The following is a 20,404-nucleotide window of genomic DNA, read 5'->3' as shown; positions in this document are numbered from 1 at the left end:
ATTACTACCATCCATTTTTTTGCAATGAACCAATAAGCTCCTCAAGGGAGGGAGGAGGGGACCATCAAATCCCCTGGGTTCATCCCACTGTGATTATTAGTTTTGTGTGTGTGACCTCATGCAAGTTTCACTGAATCTGCTCAAGTCTTTGAAGCATACAAACTTGATATTTGGCAACATTTTATGGCGTTGGTGGAGAAAGTTCTGGTCTAAGAGTAGGGTTGGCGTGGGGAACCCCATCATCCTATCATGCCCCAATTGCTTAATTTGAATGTTTCAAAAAGCATTTCTACTCGAAAGAGATGGTGAATTTCTGTAAAAACTACTTTCTGAGTTATTTGAGCGATTAAAAATATCACTTAGACATTTGAAGAGATAACATGAAACATTATAAATATCTGGGCAGCGCCGTGTAACGCCGAAAAAATCCAAAAGGCCAAATTCGCGGTCACTTCCTCTAGTAATGTTTTCATGCGGAAGTGGAGTTCCGATCGCATGCAAGACTCTCTACCGAACATTTCCGAAAATCTCTCGTGAGCTCGTCATTAAAAATTACACTACACGGTTGGTTACGATTTATCACGTGCTCTTTTCTCTGGGCTCAGTGATCTTCGCGTAGGCGATGTAAACAAAATGGCGGGTACTGATTGATCATTTATTACTACAATGTGTGGATTAGCGGTTGAATTGCTAGTTGTTCACGACCTGATGTCAAAATGAGTTCGATAGAATCAACGCTAGATGCCCTGACGAGCGTCGACTCCTTGGTCGACACTCTTAAAGCATGTATTTGGAAGCAAGATAAAGTTATACGCGAGAAAAACGAAGAGATTGAAATTCTCAGGTCGAGAGTGAAGGAACTTGAAAAGGAGCGAAATCAACTCCACCGTTATATCGCAAGGGAAAGGGCCAACAGCTTGACAAACGTCAACACTGGTGCAAAAAATATAGCGGATGGTGAAAACAGGTGAGGAAATCAGAGAGAAACAAGATACGTTATAAACTCAAAACAGGTCGCCTTTTCACTTCGAAGCTCAAATACTTCATGAAAAATTTCTTTTATTTTTACGCATGGCCTGAGGGGAAATTATTGCATATTTCCATAACATTTTTATATATTTTTATTTTTATGCTGGTCGTATTAAAAAGATATAAACCATTTTTCTTCGGCGCCATTTCCGAATGGTTGAAAATTTTTTTTTGAAATTTAAGTACGAAAGTAAATTGCAACAGCTTCTACTAATTTGGCGCGTGGGCGATTGCTTTGTTTTTACCCGCGCAGACACGTGGAGCTACGGTCTAAAGTGCGCTGTGTTTTCATTTAAAATTGTTTACTTTCATAAAAAACATTGAGGTAAATGCAATGTTTATTACCAATAGATCATGTTGCTTTTATCCGTATACCCATTATAAATCACCAAAGTGCTTCAAATAAATAAACAGTGGAATTGTTTTTGATAGTAAGAGGTTATTTTTGTTGTGGAAGCTTGCCACTTACCAATTTAATGCTAAAAATTTCTCCCTATTTTCCAAACAAATATGACCAATTTAGTTTGACAGTGTCACTCAAAAGAACAATTATTTGAAACATTGCCAAGGAATTAGATTATTCATAAATTATCGACATGCAAATTCAATCCAAGGAAATGACTAGTTTCATGTCTTTCAGTTTCAAATTTTTGTCTGATATGTACCACAAATAAACTTAGAATGTCATTCTTTAATAATTAAAAAAAATAAAAGACCTTTTCCTTATGTTTAGCTGTGAATATTCTTGCTTTGATTTCTCTGTTCAGGTAGAAGATTGATAACTTATTGACCCCTTCACTCCCTTGAGTGATCAAGAAGTAATTTCTCTTTACAATCTCAATATGATATCAAGCAAACTGGTGATGAGAATAAAGAAAAGTGTCAATAAGTGGATTATATTTGGGTTCAACTCTAAATTATCAAAACTAAGATTATGGGAAATTTATGACAGATAGCATGGAGAATAATTATGACTGAAAAAGCCCTGTTTAAAGGAGTCTCAATAAAATATTATGAATGTAGAATCACTCTTAAGATCTTAGTAGTGAACAGGTTTAAACCTTGCCTTAACTGAAACAGAAACAGGCTTTCCTTTCAGGCAGTGGAGATCAAAGAATTTTCCATCCCCTCTGCAAAAATCAATAGCTAAATTTGGGTTGCTTGAGCTACATTTAAATTCTTACTTTTTTATACTTGCATTCAAGGGTAGATTAAGTATTATTTTCAAGTTGGCTCAACTCTTTTAACTCCTATGAATGACCAAAATGAAGAAAAATTTCTCTTTCAAATATCAATACAATATCAAGCAGACTAGTGGTGAGAATGAAGGAAAATATTAATTAGGGGATTATCAGGGGTTTCAATAACTTTTTACATAAGGGGCTACTGATGGTACAATAGGTGGCTGTGTGTTAAGGTGGAACTCAAAAAGGAGAGCCTCCTCACAGGCTAATGGTACAACAGAGAGTGGTCTAACAGGCGGCCTTAGACTGCTGGTAACTAGCTTTTATTGAAACCCCTGGATCATTAGTTGATCCAAGACTAAATTCTCTGACCTAACATTTTAAGAATTGCATGGCTGATAGTAAGGAGAATTAACCCCCTTTATTTCCTGCATGATGTACTGAGTATGTCACAAAATTTGAAGTCTGTGTGCCTACTTAGATATTTAGTACATAAAAAATTAGAGAGTAACAGTCATATACCTGGCATTGGAGGTGTAAAATATACTCGCCTTTCAAACTCAAAACCAGTAAGAATTCTGAAAAATAAGTCAATTTGCATTGGCTGACTCCTCAGTGGGGTTGCCACTTAACCCTTTAACTCTCAGAAGTGATTAACATAAAACTTCTCCCTACAATATCCATACATTCTTCAGCAAACAGGCGATGAGGATATTAACTTTTATCAGGTAGAAGCTGCTATCTTGATCTAGCACCAAGTTCTCATAACTAATTTACAAGGAAATGTGTAGCAGCTATAGGGGAGAATTAACAATCAGATCTTGGGAGTTAAAGGGTTGATGGGTTGATGATATTTTGGAAGTGAAAGGGTTACAAATGTATGATGAGTTAATTAGATTATGCCTTTTTTGTTAACTTAGGGTGGTGGACTCCAGAAAGATTTCTCAGGATACACCAGAGAGAAATAGCTCAACTGAAGGCAATTCTGAGGTCGTTACAACTCCTCAGACCCCAACATCTCCCATGATCACAGTAACAGCTGCAGAAACACCACAAAACTCTCCAAAACTAGTAAAACGTGATACTTTCAAAGCAGTCAAAAGAAATGACAGCTTGAACAGACAGAAATCATTTTCAAAAAAATATGAACTTAGTCCAGAACTTCAAGACACAAGTGTGAAGGTTCTGGAACGACAGTATGGAGGCAAGGATACTGCTCATAAGGCAGCCCGAGTCATTCAATCATACTACCGCAAATATAGAATGGATAAACAATTTGAAAGGATGAGGGCATACTCAGGGTCTCCTTTAAAAGATCCATTTAGACCTAAATCAAACAGCGATCCTCGATCTCAAATTACAAGTCCCAGGACAGAGAATTCCTCACAAGCTCAAGTGACGCCTGTGCTGCGAATCACAAAGAGGAAAAGAGGAAGTCAAAGAGTCAAGTCAATACTTATTATAGACAATATCAACAGTTTATCTGGTGCAGAACCTCAAATGTATAGCAGCGAAATGGCATTGAATTCTTCTCAGGATAATCCTCCAGCAGATCTTACATCAATATTCTTTGGAGCAGGATATAAAACAGATGCCAAAGTGAATGAGCAAAGAGAAGCAGCAGACGAGAAGGTGGATACAAGGCTAGGAAGTGTCACTAGTGAAACGGAACATTATGTTAAAGTGGAGGTTATGGATAATGTGGAGACACTGCCTGACGATGCTTTTGTGGAGGATGATAAAGTGCCTAATGAGGTTCTCAATGGAGACCTGCCTGGGAGGCCAAGGAGAGACACAATCACTGATGATGGCTCGACCTATGAGAGTGATGACTCAGGTTTGATAACTGTCCTTAGTATTTCATAACTAACAAAGAAATCAAGGCACTTCATATTTGTTCATTTCAATTACATGCAAATTGCTAAGGTTGATTTTGTTTGTCAGCTGTTGGTAACGTGGTTGTGATCTTAAACTGTTTAACTCCCAAGATCTGATTGTCAATTCTCCCCTCCAGCTGCTTCTTATTTCCTTTATTAGTTTCAAGAATTTTATGATAGATCATGATAACAACTTCTACATATTGAGTTCAGGTATTCTCACTACCTGCTTGCTGGATAATGTATGGATGTTGTTGGGAGACATTACATGTTAATCACTTCGTCAACTATAACTTTACCTAGGGGATGAAATGAGAAGAGACCTCAGCAGTGTGGACAGTATTGATGGACTCTGCACATCAGTTCCTTCTAGCACTGATGATGACACTTCAAGTCTTTATTCAGAATTTGAATCTGGAACAAAACCTCAGAAGTTGGAGACCAGGATTGGTATAAACCACTTTAATAGGTATGCTTGGCTTTTCAGTCATTTCCTTTTGTTGGATGGATTTTTTCAACATAACACTAGACACACACAAAAAAAAACATGTACTTTACCTTTCTCTTAAATATGTTACAGTTTAACTACCTCGACTCACATGATATACATTAAATTTTCCAGTCCAATTAGCAGAAATGTTCTATGACTCTAGTCTAGATTCTTTGTAAGCTTTGTTTGCTTTTGTCCGAAGGTCTAATTGCCACAATTGAATTTAGTTCCAATCATTGTTCGTTTCCTCTAAAGTGATTGGCTAATTTTGTATATGAACAGGTGACTCTCGTCTTTCTGGTGTCACCATTGACTGTTTTTTGTTCTCGGATCATAATCATAATTTGATCATTTTTGGAATTCATCCTGTGGTTATAGTTTTTTTTGTCATGAAAAAGTACTCATGAGTCGCTGAACTGACTGACTGACTGACTGACTGAATGGCTGACTGACTGACTGAATGAATAACTGACTGGCAAGCTGGCTGGCCAACTGGCTGACTGACTGACTAACTGACTGAATGAATGATTAACTGAATGACTGTCTGAATGACTGACTCACAGAATGAATGAATGAGGTGACTCTGGTCTTTCTAATGTCACTGTTGACTGTTTTGTGTTCTCAAAGCACAGGGCTAAAAATTAACTCCAGTACTTGGTGGCCAGTCAGGCTAGTTTCCTTGATTTCTTAGTGGCCCATCCTAAAATGAAGTAGCCCTCGATTTCCTCTAGTTTAAAATGAAAAACTTGAATAAATGCCCCATGGCTTTTAACGGAGTGTTAACTAAATGGAAAGAATACAAAAGTCCAGGGTCATGTGGCAATCACAAAATCAAAATGGTGTCTATATGTTGTGAATGTGGATCGCTTGTGAAATCACTGTTAAAATGGCTCGGAATTTCCACTTCAGAACTAAAAATTCACTAAAATGGATGATTCTTAGAGTCCAGGCAAAGAAACGAAGAGGAAGGTAGTCCAATTGAATTACATATTGAGTTTTATTTTTAACTTAAATGTTTGTACTTCGCATTTACATTGCAACTTTTTGAAATTCTGTAGCATAGTCGCACATCGGGTGTTCAAACCTTAACTTTAGGTGGCCCTTGTCAGTTTTAACTCGCAACTGGTGACTGTGCAACCACCAATTTTTAGCCCTGAGACCATACTGACTGACTGACGGACTGAATGAATGAATGAATGGCTGACTGAATGACTGGCAAGCTGGCTGGCTGGCTGGCTGGCTGGCTGACTGACTGACTGACTGACTGACTGACTAACTGACTGAATGAATGGGTAACTGAATGACTGTCTGAATGACTGACTGAATGGCTGACTGACCAACTGACTTACAGAATGGATGACTTACTGACTGACTGGCTGACTGGCTAATTGACTTGCAGACCAATTGACTGAATGTTTAAATTACAGAGCAACTACCTGATTGGTTGATAGATTGATACTTGTGTAATAAGTTTTAAAACACCTTTTATCTCCCTTAAATATACCTCTGATTTGGATATGGTTTGAACACGCAATTTTATAGGAAGCCAGAGAAAGGAATTAATTATCTTGTGGCTCATCAAGTGTTGGAAGACAGTCCTGAAGTGGTTGCAAAGTTTCTGTTGAGTGAACCTGGCATTAGTAAGCAGAAACTTGGAGAGTACTTGGGTAATTTGCAAAATGAATTCAACATGGAAGTTTTAAAGTAAGTAACTACCAATAGCTTTAACTTAAATTAACCTCTTACACACAGGGTACAAAACATAAAATATAATTCAAACTTAGCATAATTCTTAACATGGAGATGCTTTATCCAAAGGAGTATTCATCAGGAATGCTAATATTATGGGAGGAGAATATCATAGGGTTCTGTGTTCACCTACAACCTTTGCTCAATGTTATTATTATGTAGTAAAACATAATTTTCATCTCTGTTTTTTTTCCTTCTCATGACAGGTACTTTGTGCAGTCAATGGATTTTACTGGAATGGAGGTTGATGAGGCTCTACGAGTATACCAGACTTCGTTCAGATTACCAGTATGTTTCTTCTCATCTGTTTATTTACAAAAGCTGATTTCTATCAATTTGACTATATGCTGTAAAAGATCACCAGTAGGTTTGCTTCTTATCTTTTTATATACAAAACCTGTTTTCTATCAATTTGAGTATAGACTGTAAGGAAGTCTCTTGTGTAAAGTTTTTGTTCTTTCCCATGATTTAGTTTGGGTTTGCACATTGTGAAAATTATTTTTTGTTGTTGTCTTCCTTTCCTTCTTTCTCAGTATCTAACAGATAATTTAATTTAGTGCACCTCAGCCCTGGTGATTGCATTAAGTTAACCTTTTCACTCCTAAGATCTTTTGAGTAATTCTCCTTACTGTAGGCCATGTAATTCTTATGATGTTAGTGCAAAGAATTTGGTATTAGATTAACCAATAATCCCCCTATTTATATTTTTCTATCTTCTTATCTCTCAGCGGCTTGGTATCATATTGATATTGTGAGGAGAAATTCTGTTTTGGTCACTTATGGGAGTAAAAGGGTTGACAGTTTTTTCTTTGATATTTCAGGGGGAAGCACAGAAAATTGAAAAACTCATGCTGGTAAGGCTATATGCTAGTTGATGTTACTATCAATAGTCTGATCAAAGTACAAAGAGCTACATGTTCTTACCAATATATTTGTCTTGTGTAGGAGTTTGCCACACAGTATGTTGCGTGTAACCGTGTTAATGAAAAGGGCGCAGTGGATACAATCCTTATTCTGGCATTTGCCATTGTGATGTTGAACACTGATCTTCATAGTCCCAACGTGAAACGAAGGATGACGGAAGCTGACTTCATCAATAACTTAAGGGGTACATTTCCTATTAATATTTTTCTCATTTTATCATCTGAGATTTCAAAATAACTCATTATCATGTTAGAAGCTCTCTGTTTTGGTGGAGCTCTCTATTTTTTTTTGTTAGTTTCAAACAGACATACCTAATGGTACTGATTTTCAAAGTTGAATGCAGCAGTTTTTATGGCTTACAGTGTTTGAAAAGTGATAATCTAGAACATTTTGTATTTGGTAACCTCTAAAACAATCAACAGTTTTGCTTACTGAGACTATGTGAAGACATATGTCAATTTGTTAATAAATTGAATGAAGTACCATAATCTCCAGCTGTTTACCCGCAGGTAATCTGTTGATTTTGCATTAAATGCATGCCACTGTGGGTAATAGAGTGGTGCGGGTTATGTCACTTACATGCGTCTCCACCTCTCAAATGAATATTATTGTATTAAGAGTGCCACAAAGCGTCATGAAAACATGATGCTGACTCGAGTTTATTTCACGCATAATTAGTTGCGTGACAAACAAATTGTTATCAGCATGCGTGAAAACAAAACCTTGATGGTGACAAAAATAATCCAAAGATAACACCAGCTTGAGTTAAAGAGAATTTTCCCATTTTAAGGGACTTGTTAGGCCCAATTGAACCAGAGATATCAATTTTTTTCTGAAATCACTGACAGTACTTTAGAATTCAGATTTTAACACTCACCCAGCTTTCTTTCAACAAATCAACATGGCGCTGAACAATCTCTCGCACAAAATGTGGCCACAAATTCGCATTCTGTCAAGTATGAAATGTTGAGATTTGGGCATGGGCCGCTTGTGTTTTTACTTTATAATTTTATCAATAAAGTACATGCTAGTATTGACACAGAATTGTGCACGCGTCTGAATTTCTTTGACCTTTAAACTCAACAAAAAAGCTTTCAAGTTTTCAAAACTTAGATCAGACAACTTTTAAATGACTGAAATGTATCACCTTAATGTCACATTTTTGCCACCAAAAAGTTGAATAACATAACGTGCGGGTTATCCACCAGTGTGGGTAATCTGTTGGCTTTTTTTTTGCTGCATGCAATAATTGGCTGGTGCGGGTAATCAGCCTTGCAAGTAAACGGCCAAAAATTACGTCAAGTAATATGAAGTTAAAGTTCAACTTTTATTTCAGCACAATATCAGTGTTGATATAAAGGCTGAGCTGAATAAACCCTTAACCCTTGAACTCCAAGATAAAATTTTTAGTTCTCCTTACTGTCAACCATACAATTCTCATAATGATGGTTTGGAGAAATTGGTATTGGATCGACAAATTATCCCCAAATTGATTTTCCTTTTTCTCATCACTTATCTGGTTAATATTACATCAATTTGATATTGTTGGGAGAAATAGCTTCCTTCAATTTCCTTTCAGTGTGATAGTGTTTCATCTGCAAGAACAATTTTATTAAATGTGCACCTCAAAACCCTGTAGGTTAACTCAGTATTAATATTCATTAGGTACCAACAATGGTGGAGATTTTCCAGAAGAGAGTTTGTTAGCAATCTACAATAGAGTAAAAAAGGTAACTGACATCAATTTTTAATGGAACACTGCCTTGTACAGTTAGTCGGTGATCAGTTTTTTGGTGTGCGGGAGAAGCTCTTGACCTGCTGATCTGATGGTTATTCTCTATTCAGCATATTTAATACATGCTCTCACTACTCACCATATACAATTTTGCAGAAAGCATTTTCTCCAGGAAAAGATCATGTCAATGCTGTTGAGAAACTGAGTAAAAAGATTGTTGGAACAAGATCACCTTGGACTGTAAGTTGTCCTTTAATAATGAAGAGGGGTTTTCAACCCTGAAAAAATTTACAGCGTCTCAAGATGGAGACAACATGATGAGGAAGGCTTTTAATATCTATGTTATTGATGGGTACTCATGGTGTAGAGGAAATTGTGGCTAATACAGGCACCAATGCAACTAAATTTTTAACTTTGGCGACCAAATCCTGAAAATTAGTTGCCAAATTGGTGACTAGCATGTTTCATCATCTAATCAAAGATTTACAAAGATAAATCCACAACAAACTCCCTTGTTAAGTTTGTTTCCAAAATGCGGCACATGCATCTCAATCGATAACTAGACGCCATCTTGGATCTAAGTGAGCTTGAACTTTGTATATCATACATCCTATTGTCCACTTTGTAGCATGTTAAAGATCTTTTCCTTCACTTAATTTTGGAGGGTCTATCTAGAATGCTGACAGTGTAACAAAAGGTTTTGTTTGTCTTTGAAAATGGCGACCAACTTTTTGAATTGGCTGCCACTTCGAAGAATTTAGGAGCCAAGTGGCTATCAGAAAAAAAAAAAATTAATTTCACACCCCATAGTGTCCAGGTCTCTGGAGAGAAGACCTCTTGAGTAATGCAAAATGTAAAAATCAGTTTATTTTCCAATAGTACCTGGAATGTGTACTTCATGGTTACAAATTTAAAAATGCTTTTTGAATTATTTTTGTTTCACTGAGTAGTGAATTAGGCCTCCAAGAGCAGACAGAAGAAATTTAAATGTAAAGACAATATTCTTCCCAACCCTTTCTAGTGAACCCACATTTATGGTGAATGGTCTGCTTATTGAGGTGTGATTGTTATGATCATACATTGTGCCATCTCTGTCTTTTCAGACACTGGCTGCTCTTCACAGACAGCTTAGATTGCTGACCCCTCTGTACAACGTGCGGGATCCAAACAAGAAGGAGAAAGCTCACCCCAGAGTTATCTTTCTCTTTAATGACATGCTAGTGGTGAGTGAGTATGCCTGACTCAACAGTTTAAATTTTTTGCTCCGTGTTTCGCAAAAACCATTTTTGGTGAACTAGCATGCTTTGGTGTGACCCTCTTTCGTTTTTTTTTTTTTTTTTCTGTGTTATACCTTTTTTTGTTAAGTGAAAGCAACACTCGTAATGACAGGAAATTATCTGATATTTTTGCACTTTTAATTGGTACTTAAAGATCAGTGTTATTCTTTTTCAGGCCACTAAAGAACGAGGTAGAGCTGGTCGCGGAGAGGGGATTCATTATTACAGCTACAAGGTGTCCTTCTCCTTGTGTGGACTGAAAGTATCCACCTTTTCAAAGGACTGTAAGTCAATGAACCAATTGTGTAACAGCAAGGGACTAGAGTCTAAGTGAGAAAATCTGGACTGCGAACGTGAATAGTCAATTGAAAAGGATCCAAATTTGCTTAATATGTGGCAAATCCAAGGGCACACCTCCCTAATATATCCAACAGTTGAAGCTACCTAAGTATGTATTATGTAGAATGTAGAAAAATAGTTCAGTTGAATCCTGATTTGACTCTGAGTTGCTGTTGATCTTTCCTTTGCAGGTTATCCTTTTGGAATACAGATTTATTCAAAACTAGATAGCAGGGTATGTATAGAACTATTCAGCTTGAATTTGCACTCTATGTTTGACAACCAATTCAAAACCAAAGTCACAGTCATGTTCTACTTAATATCTCAGGAAGTTAACGATTTGCCATGTGTTGTTTATTGGAGTCTTAGTGTTACTTATATCTTGGTATCATTTTATAGGTTCTGGCCTTTTTTAATGCCAAGGATGAAGAAACAAGAAGGGTGTTTGTCGATGAACTTGTTGACTGCATAGAGGAGGTTTGTATTCATTAAAGTAGTGACTGCTCGATTGACATTTGGATGGTAAATATCAGTAATAATAATATTAATAAAAATTTAGCAAAAGACATTCCACTGTCTCTAGTTCCAATTGGAATTTAGAATTATGTGGTGTTTGGCACTTTCCTGATGAATGTGTGTGGTTTTTTTTTGCAGACAAATGAAATGGAAAGTGACCGAATTAGTAAGTAATTAACCTTCTTTAGTAGATTGTTTGATCAAGTTATTCACAATTAATTTTAGACAAAAATTTGTAAAAAAGTTTCATGACATCTGTGTTGTGATAAAGCACAGAGTTTTTATGTCATCTTTTAATATTTATCACAGAGGTTCAAGTGGGTGTGAATGGGATTATTTCTTGCAAAGTTTTTTTTTGCCTGAGTATTATTGTGTTGAACCATAAAGTTTATTTACGTCCTAACCTTTAATTAACAGCGACAGAGAAACAGAAGCACCTTGGAGCCAGGTTTAACAGATCAGGGATGGACATGAATCGCGCATCATTAACATTACCAAAGAAAGTCAAGCAGCCATCCCCAGATACAATCAGTTTGATTGACAGTGCAGGTTCAATGGATTCCTTAAACACTGGCTTGATGGGATCAAAACAACTTTCTAGTTCACTTTTGAACATTAATGAGACTGGAGGTGTGTTATGTTAGGCCATATTAGGTAGAGTGGTACTCTGGAATTTTTGTTTTTGATGGGGAGGGGTGGGAACTGTATTGTGCTTCTGGTACTCAGACTGACCTCTTATTATTTTGATAATGATAATGATAAATTTATATAGTGCATTCTCCGTGGGAATATGCTCTAATGTGCTTTAGAGTACTTTTTAGAGGACTTTGGCCAGACTGAATTGAGCACTTTACAACTTTTTGAAAGGGAATTTTGTATGTGCCCCCAAAATGATATAAACAAATTTTAAAGCACAAAAAAATCCATAACACTTCTCAGAATTTCCATTGTCAGAAACTTTATTGCAAAGTTTACCTTCGCGAGAGATATGCTCAGAAGACGGATAGCTCTATAAATGTCAAAGTTTTTAACATTTAAGTTGGTAAATAAGCATCTATTAAATTCATAACTGTTTTCCCATTAAACTATACCCAATTCTTGACCAAATAGCTCAAAGGTCATTCTATCATTGCCAACTCTTTTTATTTGGTCTTGACATAAAGTACCTCTTTTTACTTGCCTCTAGAGTTTTCAGAACTGAAGAAAAGCAGCAGTATTTCATCTTTAGATAGTGCTTTTACTGAAGCAGTAAGTACTCATGAGAGATATAAAACAGGTTTTCTGTTTATTATTTCTCCTGTCATTTTTATCATTTTTACTCCTAAGATTGCTATTTGGCACAATTGTCAGAACAAATTCCTGCAAAATTCAGTTTCTATCTTCTTGTTTTCATTCAATACCTTATTACAGTGTTGACAGACTCCCTAGACTTTACCTGATACTGAGCAGCCACTTTTGATATTACAGCTCACATTTTCCCCTTTGAGATTATAAGGAGAAAGTGAAACTAACTGCAAGTAGCCTTCCAGATTTTTCATGACAAAATGAAATGCAAGGAGACCATACAATCTGCAGTCAATGTGACTGTGAATTTATACCCCACCCCATTACCCCCGTTCCCCCCCCCCCCCCAAAAAAAAAAAAGAAAGAAAAAAGAAACGAGAGCCTGGTGTTTGCAATTGAAATTTTTAAGCGTCAAGCCCTTTTTTCTCTTTTTTTTTTAATCTCTTCCTGGTGCTGTGATAGAGTTCTGCAGCTTTTATCTTTTTTATTTTATAACACTAACGTTAAAAATTGAAGGTTATCATTTATTTGATAAAAGATATTTTGATAGTTTAACATAATAGTGATGATTTATTCTTATGATAGTGCTAACCAGCTGCTAATTCCTTATAATAAAAAAAAAACAGTACATTGTGGAGCTTAATCCAGAAAAGGCCAGAAAAGATGCCAAGAGCAAACGAGAAAAAGGAAAGAGAAAAAAATCCCAATCCAGAGACAGCAAGACTAGAATTCTTAGTTCTATCAGTGAGTATAGAAGAGAAACTAATCATTAATTAAAAGTTTCTGGTGGAATTTTTAGTTTATAATTTGATGTTAACGGAAGCAATTTTGAGTCATCTTAATTGCATAGCAAGCTTTATAACTAACTATAACTAGGCATTGACGTAAGGTGATTTTAATTACTCTAATCTAATGTATACTTTCTTTTTATTTTTTATCTTTTTATGTCATTCAAAATGTCTTGATTGATTTGCAAAATATTTTTTTTTGGTCAGCTTTTCCTGTGACAAACCTAACTCTGAGATGCCATTTGAAAGAACAAGCTAGGGTCTTCAGTAGCATGACTTGGGTTATGAACTTTTTGGCATTGGGGTTGAGAAAAACAAAATTTACAGCTTATATTTCATTCATATCAGGTGTGAAAGACACAGCACTTCATCTGTTTCTTTCCCTCTTTTTCTGTTCTGTAGGGTTCTGATCAGACAATGTCCGACGATCTTCATGGCTCAAATTCAACTCTTAACAGAAAAGGATTGTTTGGTAAATGGCGCTCCAGATACAACAGCAAAAGTGTTGGAAGGCCCTCACCAAAAATGAGCCCTGTGTCCATGCCCGCTAGAAACTGTTCGACTCCCATATGACATTAATACCCAATTTCCCATTCACTCATCACCCTCATTCATTTTTTATAGATCTTGATACTTTATCCAGGGAAATATATCACTAGAATAGTGAAAGGTGTCCATTTGCCAGAGATGGCACAGTCTGTGGTAAATGACAGATCAGAAGTCTTAACTATCCCTTGCCTGAAAATTACTATTTTAGAGGAAGGAAATTCATATAAACTTGCTATATTTTCATAACTTATTTGGTATAGCTCATTATTCAATGAAATGTCTGTTAGAACAGTACGATAGAGAATCCCATACTGTCAAACTCAGAAAACTGTGAACACTGGAAATACTGCTGGATTGTTGTGGCGAAAGGGAAAGAAGACAGTCAGGCCCAAAGCAGTTAAACTGTATGTGTCTTGCAACAGAAATAAGTGTGTGGTTTGGCAATTTGCTGGTGAGTCCAGATATCAAAGATCAACAGGGTACCCAAAATCTAGCCTGTGTACAGACCATTACTATAATTATACTAGCACTTCAGCATCAGTGTCTCTTTACCCATGGAAAAGTAGGAAAGCTTGAGCAACATAAGCTAGCAAGAGGTCTGCAAGAGCTGTAGTAATGATAGTGCCAGACTTACAGCAAACCTCTCCATGACTCATCTTATCTTTCCGTGGGGAGAGAAACCTGCATCCTGTTGTGAACTATTGACTGCCTGCTCACAGGCTACCCAAATACTCAAATAGGCAGGGTAGGTCTTTTGTGGTTTTCTAAGTTTGACAGTTAATGAAGTGATCATGTCAGAATATTTGATCATCCACTCTGGCTGGTTGTAGTCTTAAAATTGAATGTTGGTGGTGAATATTGTTCCATTAACATGAAAAGAAGTATTCTACACAACAGGTGTGTACACTACCTTGGTAGAAAGACAAGTCAACAGTGGCAGATCTGTTAAGGAGTAATTTCAACTAGAGACTCCAGTGATAATTTTCAAACTTTGGTTACTCCAAGATGTATTCATTTAATTTCTTTAGTCTAAAAAGTCAACAAAGGCTGCAAAGGAGACTAAATAAATATTACCCCTTAAAAAAAAACAACAACAACAAACAAAACAAGAAAATATTATTGAAAGCAAAATGCCTAACATTCATGCTGTGGTGTTACCAGTAAGCATTGATATTGTCTGCTTATTATGATCTTATTCAGCTGTCATCGTACATTCTTACAGATATGACTCCACTCATTTAAGATATTTTTACGTGATTAGAAGTAATAAGACAAATTTGTTCTACAGCAAAGGAAAATCACCCTAGAGTTACAGTGTTAAAACAGTGGCAGTGATCGGTTAGATGACAATGCAAAAAGTGGAGTGTTTTGAATTTATTAAGAACATAGTTATCCTTTAATTAAAAATTCACAGCAAATTTATGTACGTAATAATTGACCCTTTCAGTCCCAAGATCTCAATAATTCTGCTTCATGTCTGTCAAACATTGCTAATAATTTTTGCTCTAAGAATTTGGGGTAAAATTAAATAATTATCTTGTTGATATTTTTCTTTATTCTCAACATCTGTCTGCTTAATACTGTATCAGTATTAAGGAATTAAGTCTTTGTTACTCTTGGGAGTGAGACGGTTAGTATTCTTTTCAATTTTTGTAGGTTTTCTCTAATTACAGACTGGGAATCCTTGGTGAAGGGAGAAATATGGGCATTTTTTTTTTCATTTTCTGAACCTATTAACTACTATAGGTGTTAAACCTGACATTAATTTGAGTTCTCAGTTTGTAAACTCTCACAATAGGTCACAATAGATTGTAGAGAGGATTATATATTGAAAATTTTTGTTTGTCAAGAGCAATCTATTTTTGCATAGATGTACTATTTTGAGTGTGTACATAATTGAATAAGGATTACTCTGATTCTCTTTATAATTATAATATCAGGACAAGGCCTATTGAAAGTATAATAATTTGCTTGTTCTATTTTAGTTTGAGGAGTAAATTAGGGTCACGAACTCATTAAATGTTTTTAAACTACACCATGTTGTTGTAGATATATGTCATAGTAACTGAGTTTAAAGTCCATAGTGTAAATTACAAACCAAGTTTTTTTCCACTTGCCCTGTGGTTGAAACAAAAAAAGCCAAATGCGAGTGGAAAAAATGAGGTTTTCTAACCCAAGTACTGATCAAGAAGAGATCAGGTATTTATTATATCTCTGGGTTCAAATAGAGAGGGAAGATTGCAAACAAACTTTTAAATTTAGCTGGCTGCACAGTGAAATATGGCCTGCCAAATTGACCCTATAAACCAAATGTGTTAATGAGGTGAGTTCAGCTCCTTATCACAACCTAAGTTCCATTACCAGCTGCCATAAAGGAAACAAGTTTACACCCCCCTTCCCCTCTCCCTTTCTTGAGTGTGTGCGTGCGTGCATGCGTGCGTGTGTGTGTGTGTGCGTGTGTGTGTGTGTGTGTGTGCGTGCGTGTGTGTGTGTGTGTGTGTGTGTGTGTGGGGGGGGGGGGGTTGAAGGCTGGAATTGATAGAGGGGGTCAAGTCTTCCAATAGCTTGATAATTTTTTCTGCTTAATTTAAATTTTGGAACTCTTACCGGTAACCCTCTAATCCCTAGAAGTGATTAAGTTGTAACTTCTCCTTGAAATGCCACCAAGTTCTCTTGTAAACAGGTTATAAGAACCAACAAGCTTATAAGCTAAAGAGTATCAGCAGTATTTGAAATAAGACCAAATTCTCTTGTCTAAGTTACAAGGAAAAGTATAGCATTAAGTAATGAGAAACACTAACTGGATCTTGGAAGTTGTTGGGTCATTAACATAGAGAGTATCTGAGCCTCCAATTAGTGAGACAATATTCTACAACAACAGTTTTTTTAATTCATACTTTTAAAAAATGCAACATTGATACTAAAAAAAACTAATTCAAAAGATATTAAAATATATATATTACATGGATTACTAAATGCTTGATGAAATGGTGTCTAAATGTGAAGCTAGAAATAAAACTTAGCTAGACAGTGGAAAATTGTCATCTCTTGTTCATGCTTTTCAACCCATATGCCTTATGTCATTTTCCAAAGAATAAATCTTAGCTTTAAGATTGTGAAGTTCACCAACAAGTTTCTTTGATCGTCCTGCTGTTTTTCGCACATTTTTAAGTACTTGTTCATCGTAATCATCTCCCATGGAAACTGTAACCTAGAGATGAACAGACCAAAATGGTTTAATGTTAACAACAGAACTCAAGTCTAAGGCACAGGTCCAATTGTTTCGAGGCTGATTAGCACTAACACAGGGTTAAATTTGAATCCAGATTTCTGTATTTCTCTGTTCAAGAGCCTTTTTGGGAAAATTTTCCCAGTTCTGTTTGGAACATCCAATCTCCAAATTGCAGACAAAAAGATTTAAAATGAATTTTCTTTTAAAGCCTTCAGACTTGGAATAAAATTTCACACCAACCCTGGGTGAGCTTAGCCCAGCTTTTGAAAAACCGTCCCAGGTTGTTAAGTTGCATGATCTAGCATATGATAAGCTGAGCTATGCTATGATTAGTTAATACTTATGATCTATTGGAGGAAAGACACATAAATGACAACACCATTATCATATTAACCCTTTAGCTCCCATGGGTGACCAAGACAGAATTTCTCCTTACAATACCAATACAATATCAACCAGATAAGTGATGAGAGTAAAGAAAAATACCAATTTGGGGATAATTAGTTGATCTAATACTAAATTCTCCAAAGTAACATTATAAGAATTGTATGGTTGACAGTAGGGAGAATAAGAAATTTGATCTTAGAGTCAAAGGGTTAATTATATAGATTCTATGTTGCCATGGGTCTGTTCAGTAATAGAGCACAGCTGGTATCAAAATGTGGTAAGAAGTCAGGGATACACTTGACTACTCCTCACATGCCTATTTTTGTTTTTAACACATTTTGGCATTTTAAAAAGCAAGATTTCCAGCAATGTCCAATCACACTTTACAATGTATGGTAAAACATTTTTTCTTACCTTATAAAGCTGCTTCTCAACATTCTTCAGCTTGTCTCTTAGCATTTTAATATCAGTTTTGAACCCTTCAACTTCCATGGCTCTTCTTTTCTCAAGGTTTTCATATCTGGAATTCATCAATGCCAATCTCTTGCTCATCTTCTCAGAGCGCTCCTTGAAAATGTCTTCACTAACATCAGTCTTCTCTCGTATTCTTGCCAACTCATCTTCAAGGCCTATACATTGCTCCCTATACATTTCTGCAAGTTTCTGCGTCTGTTCAAGTTGATGTCTTAGTGACTGGACTGCAACCAATTGCGCTTGACGTGGCTCCATTACCTCTCCTGATACTTCTAACACACTAACACCACTCACATCAAGTTGTTCTCTCAGGTGGTCAATCTCCTGAGCTAATCTGTCTCTATCAACCATCCAGTGTCTCTCCTTGGCTCTTATTTCATATTTCAGCTCTAGGAAATCCTTAGTACTATCATAAAGAAGATCCTGTGTTTTCCGCAACTTTTCCTGCATTGTTTTGATTTTGTCTGAATCTCTCTCCCTCTGTGCCTGTTGTTCTTCCATATGTACTCGGCGATCTTCTAACAAGGCATCCACCTGTTCTTTTGCTAGCTTTGTCTGTTCCTCAAGTTGAGCCTGCAAGGATTCTATTTGAAGCAAAAGGGTCTGGTTTTCATCAGCTTCAGCGGTACTTCTGGCTGGACGATAATTTCCAGTGGAGTCTAAAATAAGACAGCCAAATGAATAACCAAATATATCAACAAGTGATCCTGATCCAAATTCTCCCATGACAATTCTTGAGGGAATTCTCTTTTTTTTTCTCCTAAGAGTGGCTTGTGATGATGGGAAAGACTACTTTGACCCAAAAATGAACCTTTCCAGAAGAAAAGCCTTCAATTTACTTAGAAAAGATCTAAGGGAGAATCACCATCCTCTCCCCAAAATTTCTCGGATGATTCAAGAGGGCCACACAAATCTTAAACATATGGTAGCAAGAAGCGTTGTAGAAAGTGACAGACTACGAGTAACCTTCTTTCATTGAAATCTCTACAACAGAAATGGATTAGATAAGGAAATATCTCATTATTACCTCTTTTATGTCCCCCGGGGCCACGTCCAGGGAGTGGCCTTCTCCCGCTCTCTTTGTCTCTCGGTTTATGTTGCGCGACAATAGCCTTCGCTGGTGGCTGGTGATGAAAGTAAGTAATTTCAGGTACAGTCGCCTTTGACAGGCTCAATAAATGCTGTATCTTTTTGCGATCTTCGAGTTCGCGAATTTTCAGGCGGTCGTTTTCGGCGTACAACCGTAAGACATGTTCTCTTTCTTGGAATAAGTAAACTTGCATGTCGCTAAGCGCCTTTTGCAACTCGGCTATCTCTTCTTCACGTTGTCGTAGTTCCCACTGCGTCTTATGCTACGGAAATTTTAAAAAAAATCTAGGTCGGCGTCCATCGATATATTGATTAAGATTAGTGATCTCTTTGCCTCAACAACAACACAACTTCATTTTACCTGTTCTTCATACGTGCACTTATACAGTTCCAGTTTCCTCACCATCTCTTCATATTCACCATCATATTCTGCAATTTTTCTTCTGTAGTATTCTAGTAGCTCTCTGGAAGGCTTTAGATGCCCCAACCTTTCGTTTACCGTTGGCAAAGGAGATTCCCGTCGCTTGTTAGTTTCCGGTGAGTTGGTCGCCATTTTAAAACTGGCGGAAAACGAACTTTCGAGTGGAAAACCGCTGATTTTGACTATGACGGGCGCGAAAATGAAAAGAAAATTCATGAAAAACAAAAAAAAAAAAAGCGAAAAAACAGGAAATACTGAGAAAATGAAACTGTTGATGAAAAGAGATGTTGTCTGGCTTGAAGGCAAACACCATGGAAAGCCTTCAGGAAAGGTAATAATTTCTAGTTGTTCTCAATTTAGTAGCTTTGTACCACATCGAACACAGCTGCCTCCTCCACTTTCCTCTAAACAACAGGAGCCCTGTAAACGGCTATTTCCGGTATGGGTGCTTCCGCGCTGAGTAAGGCGTTTAAAGATCCTTTGAAAGTCAAATAGAAGAGAAAGAAAAATAAAAACAGAAAGAAGAATAGAGAAGAGAAAAAGAACAAAAAATTGTGAAGAAAAATAAACTGAATATTATTTAGATGAAAAAATTGTGAAGAGTTATGATAGTAAATTAAAACAGGAACAAGACGCTCTCTTATACGCTGGCTGTGATGATGATAGACAGAACCTTGAGAACTTTTCGTCCAGAGTCACGTTTGTCATACGAGTTACAAGAACTTGTCCAATATTCAGAAATGAGGTCAGTGAATCTAGTAATATTCTACGTTGTTGAGCAAGAGTGGGAAAGTTTAGTTAAGTTTTAGACTTGTTTGTTAATTAGGCTGAGAACTACAGTTGGCGTGCATTTCCGAAACTCGTCATTTATGAATATCTAATTGTTTGATCTGTACACCACTCGAGTACTAATTATTATTATTATTATTATTATTATTATTATTACTATTATTATCATTATTATAACTTCAATCACAGTCAGTTGGCTGGTGTTCTTTTTATCATTATTGTTTTTATTATTATTAATATTATTATTATTATTATTATTATTATTATTATT

The 20,404-nt window shown here is 36.3% G+C and overlaps 2 protein-coding genes across 3 annotated transcripts; one reads left to right on the top strand and one right to left on the bottom strand.

Moving 5' to 3' along the window:
- The first annotated feature begins 629 nt into the window (after positions 1 to 629).
- Positions 630 to 16,628, top strand: LOC131771094 (IQ motif and SEC7 domain-containing protein 1). 2 transcript variants are annotated; one of them, XM_059086847.2, is made up of 18 exons: positions 630 to 967; positions 3,134 to 4,050; positions 4,394 to 4,559; positions 6,123 to 6,284; positions 6,536 to 6,617; positions 7,151 to 7,183; positions 7,275 to 7,437; positions 8,919 to 8,983; positions 9,145 to 9,228; positions 10,092 to 10,211; positions 10,441 to 10,549; positions 10,796 to 10,839; positions 11,004 to 11,081; positions 11,259 to 11,286; positions 11,538 to 11,750; positions 12,307 to 12,368; positions 13,031 to 13,148; positions 13,595 to 13,733. In XM_059086847.2, the coding sequence occupies exons 1-18, from the start codon at positions 717 to 719 to the stop codon at positions 13,600 to 13,602; spliced, it is 2,703 nt and encodes a 900-aa protein (XP_058942830.2). In that variant the 5' UTR covers positions 630 to 716; the 3' UTR covers positions 13,603 to 13,733. The 2 variants fall into 2 exon arrangements, with proteins under 2 accessions (XP_058942830.2, XP_058942829.2); XM_059086846.2 differs by lacking the exon at positions 13,031 to 13,148 and having other exon boundaries at positions 13,595 to 16,628.
- A 22-nt stretch (positions 16,629 to 16,650) lies between these two features.
- On the bottom strand, positions 16,651 to 19,478 carry LOC131771095 (coiled-coil domain-containing protein 77). The gene is made up of 4 exons (XM_059086849.2): positions 19,285 to 19,478; positions 18,862 to 19,186; positions 17,775 to 18,493; positions 16,651 to 16,952 (listed from the first exon to the last, which is right to left on the bottom strand). The coding sequence occupies exons 1-4, from the start codon at positions 19,474 to 19,476 to the stop codon at positions 16,803 to 16,805; spliced, it is 1,386 nt and encodes a 461-aa protein (XP_058942832.1). The 5' UTR covers positions 19,477 to 19,478; the 3' UTR covers positions 16,651 to 16,802.
- Positions 19,479 to 20,404: the final 926 nt, after the last annotated feature.

Source organism: Pocillopora verrucosa, chromosome 11 (genome assembly GCF_036669915.1).
Source record: "Pocillopora verrucosa isolate sample1 chromosome 11, ASM3666991v2, whole genome shotgun sequence".
Lineage (NCBI taxonomy): Eukaryota > Metazoa > Cnidaria > Anthozoa > Scleractinia > Pocilloporidae > Pocillopora > Pocillopora verrucosa.
Note: the sequence above shows the minus strand (reverse complement) of the source record. Positions and strands in the feature narration are given on the sequence as shown.